At 40.6% G+C, this 12,189-nt stretch overlaps 1 protein-coding gene across 1 annotated transcript in view; it reads left to right on the top strand.

Annotated features, from left to right (window-relative positions):
• Positions 1–12,189, top strand: part of LOC111661108 (solute carrier organic anion transporter family member 1C1-like) — a 33,887-nt gene that overhangs the window by 14,468 nt on the left and 7,230 nt on the right. The window contains exons 3-11 of the mRNA XM_023414573.2: positions 346–487; positions 4,123–4,255; positions 5,494–5,615; positions 5,688–5,834; positions 6,973–7,071; positions 8,327–8,575; positions 8,999–9,163; positions 10,127–10,322; positions 11,417–11,582. Of these exons, the coding sequence (XP_023270341.1) occupies positions 346–487; positions 4,123–4,255; positions 5,494–5,615; positions 5,688–5,834; positions 6,973–7,071; positions 8,327–8,575; positions 8,999–9,163; positions 10,127–10,322; positions 11,417–11,582 (1,419 nt within the window). The remainder of the gene's footprint in view (positions 1–345; positions 488–4,122; positions 4,256–5,493; positions 5,616–5,687; positions 5,835–6,972; positions 7,072–8,326; positions 8,576–8,998; positions 9,164–10,126; positions 10,323–11,416; positions 11,583–12,189) is intronic.

The following is a 12,189-nucleotide window of genomic DNA, read 5'->3' as shown; positions in this document are numbered from 1 at the left end:
TCATCTCCATCCCTCTCCTCCCACGCAAAACCCCATCCCTCATCTGAACCTCATTATTCCTGCAATGCTGGCACTTGTTAATTAGTGAATGTTGGACAACAGAAAGTAGGTTAATGAGGGGAGTTCATGCATCGTAGCAACCAAGGTGATATCACACAAGTGCTTCCTTTTCTGTCCGTTCTTTGTGGAAAAAACATGTGCGAACATCACACAGTCAAGTAGATAATTATAAGTGATAATTAGGTTAAAACACTGCATTTGCTTGTTTGTAGTTTAACACTCCTATAATTACCTTTCTTTGTTTCTTTCTCTTTCCTTTTTTTCCATTTCACTCTCTTCTCCCAGATGTTTCTGGTGGCTCTGTCCTTTGCCTATTTTGCAAAGGCTCTGTCGGGGAGCTACATGAAGAGCACAATAACACAGCTGGAGAGGCGCTTTGACATCCCCAGTTACCTAATAGGTGTCATTGACGGGAGCTTCGAGATAGGTGAGTAGGTCTGCCAGTCACTGCTGTTATTTTGTTTTTCTATGTGCAGCCTCCATGTCATGGGCTCCCCTCCCCTCTCTCTCTCTCTCTGTCTTTGGGACGGAAATATGAATGGGTCACAGAGATATTCAAGCTGCAGATAAAGGATTCATCAGGCTTCCAAGAAGAGGACAGAGGGGTGTGTGTGTTTGTGTGCGTGTGTGTGTGTGTGTGTGTGTGTGTGTGTGTGTGTGTGTGGTGAGTCATAGTGTCGGCCAGGGACATAAAAGGCTCCAAGCTCTGCCTTTGCTGTCGACAGTCGGAATTTGTAAGCTTTTTGTTATGCAGTAACTTCTCTATACTGTTAATTTAATCCCAGCTTTCCCCCCCAGTGATGTACATGGGAATCATCTGGCATTTACCAGCTTTTATCTGACATGTGAATCAGCTACAAGCAGGCGGACCCTTCAGGCAATACTAAAATAATTTGTTGTGTAAGTGCAACACAAACTGCCTAGGCAGACATTTAGAAAATATCAAACAATTTTCTTGCAATGCATGACCAATATTGCTTATTCACACTGGGGAAGAAGGTTATTTTAAGGTTTTTAGGTTCTTTTCAATACAAAATGAGGTAGACAGAAAAAAAAACAAAACAAAACAAAACAAAAAAGGACAAAAAGACATTTTTCCTTACTAAAGACTAAATAATATTACTGACTTATCACAGATACTATGTATGTATCAGTGTATTCTATATCTTGGCTGCCACCCAACATTTCCCATATCTCAAACTGAAGGTGAGAGAGTTGAAAAAAGTTCAATCCACCCATCACCCATCTATTTCTTTTATAAGTCACTTATCCTGTACAGCCTTGTCATTGGACAAGAGGTGTGGTAGTCCCTGTGCAGGTACCCAATCCACCACAGGCACAAAGTTACAGCGAACATAAAATATTCTTCAAACACTAGTTTTTTGTGGATGTCTTTATAGTGTTGCTGCACTAAAACAGATCAGTATAGTTACATCAAGCTAACATCAAAATATGAATCCTTTAAGGGGAACGGAGCTATATACACATCGAAGTCTGTTTCCAGGTCTTGGTGAATATTACTGCAGATGTGAAAAAAAATGTTGTGCCAAGCATTTTGTGGCTCAAGGGAGAGCTGCGAGAAATCTGATCAGCCACCTCAAATGACATAATTTGAGGTAATGTCAGTAACCTCTATAGCCTGCTCCTCATCCCAGGATCTCTGACCGAACTGTTGGCAGTCTAGTTGCATCGTGGGTAATATAGGCGCCAGGATAAGGAAGAATGTGTGGAATAACAGAGACAATGTCTCTGGTTCTGCTGCATCAACTGTTCATTGTGAGTCTGGCAATATTAAAGGATTGCAATGCTAAATCAGTGGAGCGCTGTGAGAGTATATACAGTATAGATGTAGACAGTGCCACAGGGAACACAGTCATGGAAATTTACTTTGAAACGGATTTGTGAAGAATCACGCAAGGGCTCTTGTAGGTTATAAATCATACACACTGCTTGTCGAGCGAAATGAGACCCAAAGAGATATGATTCACACAAGATGAAAGTCGTCATCCACTATAAGTCATTCTACTTCTGTTCTTTTACGTCAGACAGGCAGTTTGGGCCAAGGGTAACACGATAGTAGTGAAGAATAATAAACATTTTTCTTCAGTAACATTATGGAAGAGTGTGCAACCTGTTGCTACTCTGATGGAGGTGGGATGTATCAGCCAGAGGGAAAGGTGAAGATGACAGAGCTGAATACCCCGGCTCTCTCTCCCTCTATCTTTCCATCTCTACGTCTCCCGTGAAAGCTGCTTCTTTCGTGTGGCCTAGGCAACAAGCTTTTTCTATAGGACCGTTGCCAGGGCAACATAGAGGCAGAGCAGGGCAGCGTTAAGAGGAAAGAAAAAAGGAAAGGAAAGGAGAGGAGAACAGAGCAGAGGGAAGACAGAAGGAGAGAAGAAGTGGGAAAGGAATAAATAATGAAGATGAGAATGGGGAGTAGAGAGTTATAATGATGGATGATGATCTTTACAGCGATCACATTAGATGAGCTTAGCTGATTGGACCCAGCTGATGTACAGACACATACACACACACACACAAACACAGACACAGATTCAGACACAGACACAGACACGCGTGACAACAGCTGAAGGATTGTGCGAGGGTTTGACGTCATCCCATCAACTAAACCTTTACAGTGGAAAAAAGGTCAGGCAACATGGTGTTAGCTTGTCTTTCTAGGCCACTTTTCCACCTGTTTACGATGGAGTTTCCATGTCACCAATCATACACAAATGACACTGAAAGGTGACAATCGAGAAATGGCCATATTTCTACTCTGCCCTGTTTAATTTTCATTCCATCTAACACATCTGCGGCTACATGCTGTATATCATAAAAACAAACCTCTTGGAGCATGAAGATAATGCATCATGTGTGAGTACAACCTCATCTGACTTTCAGTTGCCTTCCTACATGGGCACGTCAAAATATTTAGGTATACTGTTATCCAAGGAAAGTTGAATCAAGGACTCAGTTAAAGATACCATCCAAGAGTCTTCTTCACTTCTGACTGACTGGTTAGGAGGCCACTTGGTTCGTTGGTGCTCCTGGTTGTTGCAAATGGTAAATGGACTGTACTTAGATAGCACTTTTCCAATCATATTGGCCATTCAAGCACTTTCCATCCACATACAAACAGTGCATACATTGGGGGCAATTTGAGGTTCAATATCTTACCCAGGGACTCTAGGAATCGACCCATTGACTGAGCAATTAGTAAACGACCCGCTCTACCTGAGCCACAGCCATTGTAACGACTGTTATAAGACTGGTTGGAGTCACCTGAGGCCAAGTGTCAGTGACAGATGGCCTCCTTTTCTCCTCTTTTAAACCAGCCAGGAAAGGAAGACTGTGACGTCCCTAAGCAAGGGCTGAAACATCAGCAACTTACTGGCAGATTAGGGCAGATAAGGGAAGATGCACGGTGGTCCTAAACACAGCGGACTACCATGCCAGGGTCACCGCACTACTCATTGACACCAATACATATGAAACACTGAGGCGAGACCGCACCAGTGGGTATAAGAAGAAATATCTATAATCAAATCCAGTTGCCCTTGATTCAACTCTTCTTGGATAACAATGATCTGGATGATTGAGAATCTTCAAACGTATACTATTATTATAATGAAATGTATCTAAAGAATAGATATTATACCGGCTAATGCACATATGGGAAATAACGTTTGGATGATTGATTTTTAGACTGTTACATTGCATTTTGTATAAAAATTTACACATTAATTTTTCATTTTGTTGTATCGAATTTTGAAGTAAGAGCTCAATCATTCCACTTAACAGTGAAATCCAATCGTAATCTAATGACATTATCATAAAAAGCAATTGGTTGCAAATACTTGGCCAGCAAACTGTACAGACCCACATCTGAATTACCCACAGGGTCACAAAAAATATGTATATAACAAATAAAGCAGTGATCTGCCGCTTCTCAGACTAAATGTTTGCTTCAACTCCTGTTCTTTCTTCAGCCTGACAGCATGTACAGTAACACTCTAAGTCCCCTGGTATTTCTGGTTCTGCCCTCCATCCTTGCAGGTAACCTGTTGGTGATAGCCTTCGTAAGTTACTTTGGGGCCAAGCTCCATCGGCCAAAGATCATCGCAGTGGGTTGTGTACTGATGTCCATTGGCACCTTCATCATTGCCTTGCCTCACTTCATCATTGGACGGTGAGTAAAAGGAGTTCTTGTTTGTTTTCAACTATGGACTATGGATACTAGTACATGTAATGCATGAGTTTCCAACACATCAATAAATGCTGCACAGGAGCTACATCATGCAAAATGCAATAATAATGTTTTTATTTTTACATGCCTGTTGACTGAAGCAAAGATTAAACAGCCCAGTAAAAATTTAATTAGAATATGTGCTTTTGGCCAGACAGAAATTGGGTAGTGAAGCTGTTGTTTCCATGTGCATCTCATTCCTTTACAAGCTGTGCCAAACAATAATGTACCAATTCATATCCACAAGAAGATTAATCATATCCTGTATCACTAATCAATTTATGGTGGCCCTTAGGGTCAAAACATAACAACATTGCACAAAACACAACAACATTTAGATTATGTAAAAGGTGGGACAACACTTCTTGTTTGTGATTGGATAGAACCCAAGTCCCTGGCGACAGTTCAATGTCATTTCCAATGACAACAAACAACACACTGCCGAGAAGAAGCGGTAGCATGAAATTGACTTGTCAAGGCGTAGCTTTTTCATTGAAGCAGAAGGCCTAAACGATTGGCCAATTAGCCGTCTAAGGGACTTCTCTGTAGCTGACCATTTTAGTTAACTTTAACACATGCCCAGAGTGTCATCAGTTGCTTAACAAATACAAACAATCACAGCAGAGTAGTGTTTAGAGTGTCCCTCCAGCTGATCCAGTCTTTGAATTGATTTGGATTTTGTCCAGTCACAAACAAAAAGTGTTGTCCTACTCTTTCTGTAATCTGAAATGTTGTGTTTTAACCCTCAGGGCCACCATACCAACTAGATAAAGTCTCCATGACACAGCATGAATATCAAATACACACTTTTGTTCCAGGAAGTCTGTATCAATACCATAGGAAAACCTCTCATAGCTTGTGCTATTTTACTTTTGATTTTTTATGTGTATAGTCTGAGTTAACATACACAAATGCCACCATCATTTCTCCATCATATATTACTGTACCTAGTGTAGCACTGTAACTATTATAAAGAGCAAACATATTGCTGTTCCTGTGAGTCTTGACTGTAGATGCTTGTGGGTGTTTCACTTTTCCCAGCAGCAATTCCCTGTTGTTCCATGTTACTTATGAAATCAATTTCCAGTAAAATTGACAGATTGTATCTTATAACCAAATAAAATAATTATTTTATCTCTGTCACATGATTTTTAACAGTTCCATTTGTGTTTTGTGTCCAGCTATGAATTTGAAACATCAGTGCGGTGGGTAGTGAACTCAACACTTAACCCCTCTCCATGTCCAGTGGGCTCACCAGCTGACCTGACCCAAGACGGTAAACTGCCTGAAGTGCCAGCCACAGGTGAGTGTTTACACACATACACACTAGTTCAGACAAGCAGAGATGTCCGACTACACTCGTCTTTTCCTCCAGGTTGTGAAGGCGACTCTAACCTGTCGATGTGGATCTATGTGCTCCTGGGAAATGTCCTGCGGGGGATTGGAGAGACGCCAGTTCAGCCTCTTGGGATCTCTTACATAGATGATTTTGCTACTGAGGAGAACGCTGCCCTATATGTGGGTAAGAAAAGCACCACCCATTGGTAGAGATACATTTACTGACTGTTTGATAAAGGTAAAAACATTTGAATTTTTTCCATGCACAATCTAAAATATACAAATAGACTCCTGCACCAGTGCATCAGTGCTGTTCTTCTCAATCGTATCAATGCGGGCATGCGGGGTACATTTTTGTGGATAAGTACTGTATATGACTAATAGAAACAGTAAAATTGTACGGTACAATAACACCCTCAAGGCATAGTGCACTGCCCAGTTTATAGATACACCACAGAAAGGCAGTACAAACGGCTCCTGTATAGATGTCAGTTGAACACTTGTAAAATTTCCACACAACTATATTTACCCTGGAGTGTATAAAATGAATAGTATTACATGGTTGAAATACAGTGTAAGTGAGTGTACATAGTGTATTCTGTTAAGTCATGTGTAAAATGATGAGCAAGATGACCAGTGCAGTTTTGTGTTCTGACTGTTACTGGTCTGACTGCTGAAAATGTTCAGTAGAAATTGCGCGTGAGGTGTTAACAATTAGAGTCATAGCAACAAATACTGTATATGGACTAGTAGCCATCTCGTAATTGGTTAGCTTCCATGTTAACAAGGGAAGCTTCTGCATCAGATGCACAAACACAGGGATCAAGCCTTTGTATGTTGCCATCTGTAGTTATTTAAACCTACAGTTTTGGCCGGGCACGTGTTGGGGCTATTGATCATCATGTAGAACTGAGCGCTGGGGGGAGCAGGCAGCACAGCCAACAGAGATAAAATGAAGGTCACAAGACTTGATAAAATACGACAAAGCTCTAGAATATGTATTCAATAGAACTTACATATGATGCTGCTGAGGAATCATCTCCCAGTCATCACCAACGCATCCTCCCTAAACACAACCATTTCATTGGTTCAAGAAGCGCAAGAGTGCCGTCTGTTCATCCTCATTACGCCAGGACACAAATGGTCAAAGGAAGGTTTTGGCTGCCACTCATGGACTAAAGCAAAAGTAAACTTCAATAAGGACTAATGCAGTAAATGCTTTGTCTGGTTTAAAACATGTACATGTATGTGTAAACGCATAGCTAAAGTCCTTACCGGTTTATGTGTTGTGTGTCTCTTCTGGTGTGTTTATCATGTCCTAGGCTGTGTGCAGACCATTTCGGTGGTTGGCCCTGTGTTTGGCTACCTATTAGGCTCCCTTTGCGCCAAAATCTATGTGGACATTGGATTTGTAAAAATGGGTGAGTTTAAAAAAGAGTACATTTCTAATTCTAAGGTCAGACCATTTTGTAAATTTGCAGACTTGTTGTCATTAGCTCTTCATCCTAAACTCACAAAGAGCTCATGTGAATGTAGCGGTAAAGCAATTGGATTATTGGTTACCTATTGACAATTCTAAAACTCTCCAGTGACCTAAAAGTGGGCCACGAGGAATCAGGATTCATTACAATTACAGCAAACACTACATTCTGTCAAGACCAAAAATGTAGAGAAGACCTTTCCCACGGACGACTTTTTCACATGTTACAGGAAGAAAAGCGCAGGTGTAAATAGTTCTATTGATGACGGTGGAATATGGTTTCAGGGTCCCGGTATTGTTCATGCTGGCTCACTGTCACGCTGTAATGGTTTACGACAGTCGAACAGAACAGAGCCATTGTTAAGGTCATTAGTCACACCTGTGCTTTTGATGCCGTTACAGGTCAAAATGTTCTGCCCTGAAAAAGGTCTTTTCATTCATAAAACTGAGGCATGATGTTATCAGATACAACAACAAGAGCACCAGAGTCCTGTGTGTGCACGATTCAGAGACTCAGAACAGGTGTGCGGGATTAGCGTCAATTAGCTAATGAATGAGACAAGGTGAGGGAGGGCCACAATCAAACAATGCATCAGACGGAAGGAGGAAAGAAAAGAAGGAGAAAAAGCTTGATTAAAAGTTGCTACTCCTAGCATAAAGGATGTCTCAGGTGAAAGAAGCTGAGTACCTACTACAAATCATTTTACATCAGAATCAAACTATTTCTATCGGACATTTCATTTCAGAAACTGTAGCAATGAAAAGACCAACTATAGAGTGTGTAGACTGTTCTGCTTATTTCTGCTGTTGTGCCTTAAAGGCAAATATGTACTCATTGCTTCATCTGTGCATCCTTTTCTTGAGTTATCCAGTCATGTATAGAGAGGGCTCAACAAGCTTGAGACAGCCTGTTGAACTGTTCAAACACTGCATATTGGTGTTAATTTTGCCAGCTATTATTACATGTAGTGTCTTTGTCCTGGGATAAGAGTCCATGTTAGTTTTAGTCATATTTAGTCAACCTCAACCTCTGTTTCATCACTGTTTTCGTTAACGAAATTAACTCGACTGCATATCTCACTTTAAAACTGTCCCATTAAACCATAAGTCACTAATATGTTCATCCTATTTGAAGTAAGCACCCTGAGCATGATATGAGCATTGATTACCTCTCATGCTCTGTATCGCCAACACAGAAACCATCACCATCACCCCAGCAGATGCCCGCTGGGTGGGGGCCTGGTGGCTGGGCTACCTCATAGCCGGGGTCATCACCTTGCTCTCTGCCATTCCTTTCTGGTTTCTGCCCCGCTCTCTGCCCATATCTGGACCCCGGGGCCCAGAGAAGTGCACGCCAGAGCAGACGAGTTTCATTAAAGACTCTCCCCTTCTGAATCACAAGTATCCAGCAGACAAACATACTAGTTTTACAGAGATGGCCAAAGGTGAGGATGGATTTAGAGGTTTGCAGTCATTTAAAAATGCATTTTCCAGATTCATGTCCCCTTTGTTGTTCATAAATATTGATGATTTTAAGGTTTTATGAGTTTAAAGCCCCTATATGTAGAACTGAATAGGCTATAGAACAAAATGGTTGAAAACAGCACATAAACTGCACCATTTATTACCCAGATTGTCTCATTTTTCTACAAAAAATGTACGTCATCACAATAATTCATAATAGTACTATAATCACATCAATTTCTATTCATAGCGGCTTTCATTTTTTTCACAAGGCAGTACTCCTTATAATGCGACATCTAGACAGAAAGGCAAATTTCCATTCACAGCAGTAATTAGAGATGTGTCAGCCGTCACAATAACATCGAGATATTTAACATTCAGCTTACATTTCTATCCCTCTGCAGATTTCATTCCAACCCTGCGGATTCTGCTGGGACACCAGGTTTACTTGATCTACCTGTGCGTGACAATCATCCAGCTGAACTCTCTCATCGGCATGGTCACCTACAAGCCCAAGTACATCGAGCAGCACTTCAGGCAGTCTGCCTCAAAGGCCAACTTTCTGATGGGTGTGGTACACTCTCCATAAATACTGCATGCGTCCCAGTACTTAATTGTATACAACCTGGGAAATCAGCACATAATAGAGCAAGGGAATGCCTTTTCTGCTTGGTTTGCATTGCATGGCAGGACAAGCTCTTGAATGGGCCTAATTTGCTCAAATCAATTCTTTTGTCAAGTATGTACACAACATAGACTAAAAGATAAAGATGCATGGTTTCAATTACACATTCACAGAATTTTTTACCCCGTTAATTTATGGTAATTTTAAATTTTCTGAATGAAGCACAAACAGACCTTCGGAGAGAGGATATTGTTAAGGACAGGAGGACTGGGTTGGCTGTGTTCTAATTCAACCCGTTAACCGCTACAGCTGCAGAGACGAGCGCTTTGTGAATACGAAGAGTGCTTTGCATATGAAATAAAATATCTAACGAAGTTGATAACATAAGATGAAAGTATCTAGGTTCATGTAATCTCATCAAGGGAGATGCCTGCGCTGATCGGACTGGCTGCATATGAAAGAGAATGCAATATTAGTGACCAGGGCTAATTACATGGGTATAGATAAAAGATCATGCCTTCACATTGATGGCAGATGAAGGTATATGAGAAGAGATCTAAAAAAATAAAATAAAAAGCAGGGCTCTTTTTTGATAAAGGACACTTGGAATTGCCCCAGCCTTATTTTTCCTCAGAGCAACTCCAGGAATAGTAATTGCTACCTTGGGAGTGGCTAATGGGGGTCCAAATAAATAAATAAATTAATGAGTCTCAGTAGTTTACCTCAATGCAATAATAGCAAATGTTAGACAGATGATGGCCAAGCTTTGATTCAATATGAAATCATATTGTCTCATCATATCTCATCATTTTGTCATCGTTTTTTTCAAATCCAGATTTAGCCTTTAAATCAACATCTAATTTCAGTTGATATTGATCCTGTGTTCCACTGTTTCTCTTAATCTTAGGTGTGATCAATATCCCCGCTGTGGCACTGGGGATGTTTTCTGGAGGTCTACTGATGAAGAGGCTGAAGCTGAACATTATGGGAGCGGCCAGGTTTGCCTTTGGCACGTCTCTGATTGGTTACATTCTATCATTGTTCTTCTTCGCAATGAGCTGCGAGAATGCCAAGGTAGCCGGGGTGACGCTTTCGTACGACAGGTCAGTCACAAATAATGTGTGTTGGGGTTGATGATTGCTGACTATTGTGCAGGTATTTGTTTTTTCCCAATTTAGTGAACATAGTGCAATCAGTGATTTACCTCACAGATTATTACTTAGTTTTCTGTAAGTGCACTTTGCGCGTGAGTTTCATATCATAAAGCAAGTACAGAGCTAAGTGGCTTTGATGTGCAGCAGTGACAGCGCAGTGGTCCATGTAAGGTGTGCAACTAATACCTGAAATTACTTATTTAACCAAAAACAAAGTTAATTCAACAGTGAAAATGTTGACTCGTATCTAGATCAAGGCACCAAATGAGCGAAGGTTTCCAAGGGCACCCGCACATCAAACAACAGCATTAGAAATGCCAACAGAGCATGCAGACTGCTGTTCAACATAGTAGGGAGCCAGTAGGTGATCACAAGCTTCACAAGACCAACGAAAAATAATCGGTTGCTGTGTGCCCAATGCACTGCTGAGTCTTAAAACTGAGGTTCAGCAGCAAGACGCAACTGTAGTGACACTGCTGACAAAACAGATGAAAAGCAGCCAGATGGGTGCCACATGCTAATTAACCTACAATGAGTGTGCCGAAGCTGGCACGCACAATTAAGAGCCAGCACTGCTTGTGGTAAATAGAATATTCAATTTCCTATTGCTCATTAACTCTCTGTTTACTTTCATAAATCAGTGAGCAGCTATCTGCTCACTGATTCATGAATCCCATCATTTCCTCACTCCACCTCACCGCGGCACCAACCACGTTAAAGTAGATGCTAAATAATAACATGTGTGAGTAAGTTTGCCTACATGATTCATTTAAGTGTTTTTTTTTTTAAAGGGGTGACATTAATGAGCGAAATGAACACTACCATTAAAACAATACATAATTTTCCGTTAAAGTTAGCCCTGGAAAAAAAAGGCAATTTTTTCCACCAAATGTATTAAAATGTGTGACAGCCTCTGTTGCTAATGTTGCTTTGGCCTACGGTATTTGTTTTTTAAATGTATTACAACTACACTAACAGATATGTCATGGCTTAGTAAATATTTGCCTCTCATTTGCACTTTGCTCTTGCTCTCTTCCTTCCAGCATGGATATGATATCTTATGATAAACATCCAGTGTTCACAACCTGCAACTCAGACTGTTTTTGTTCAGCGAGTGAGTGGGACCCAGTCTGTGGGGAGAATGGCATCACCTATGTATCTCCCTGTCTTGCTGGCTGCACCAGCTCTGCTGGCTCAGGGAAAAACACAGTAAGTTGTCAAGGTGCTCAAATAAAATAAAAAAAAATTGCACATTGAAAATGAATTTATGGTGGTAATTACCTTAGTAGTGTGTAGGCTGCAGCTGAACTTTAAAAGTCACAAAGCCTACTGTATATATCTCAGCTTCTGCTGTTATATGCCTTTAACACAGCTTTGTTTGGTTGAACACGTTGATGTCATAAAATTCTGTTTTAACTTTATTACATGGCCCAATAATAAAAAAAAATGTATTACTGAGAAATACACTGCCTGTTCATGCTTGTGCATTCATTTATCCTCATTTATCCTCAACACATTAGCAGTCAAAACAAAAAGGTTTGACATCTCTGTAACATGATCAATGTATGCTTTAAATAAGGGAAAACATTTATATACATTTGTAATACTTGGTAGATCATGTGAGTGCCATGGGAGCCCTAGTCTATTTTGTTTCACTTCATTATCACAAAATTAATTGCTGACGAAAATCTGAGATGTGGACAGCAATTCAGCTCTACTGCACATGATTGGCTTTTATGTTTTTTAATTGATTATTGATTATTAATTGATTATACTGCAACAGTGATTTCAGTGGCAACCTGTTGCCCCTGAACAC

The sequence above is a fragment of the Seriola lalandi genome, unplaced genomic scaffold (assembly GCF_002814215.2).
Source record: "Seriola lalandi dorsalis isolate HSWRI2012SDOR001 ecotype SW California unplaced genomic scaffold, Sedor1 jcf7180002054536, whole genome shotgun sequence".
Classification (NCBI taxonomy): domain Eukaryota; kingdom Metazoa; phylum Chordata; class Actinopteri; order Carangiformes; family Carangidae; genus Seriola; species Seriola lalandi.
The sequence above is the reverse complement of the archived record's forward strand: the minus strand, read 5'-3'. Positions and strand labels throughout refer to the sequence as shown.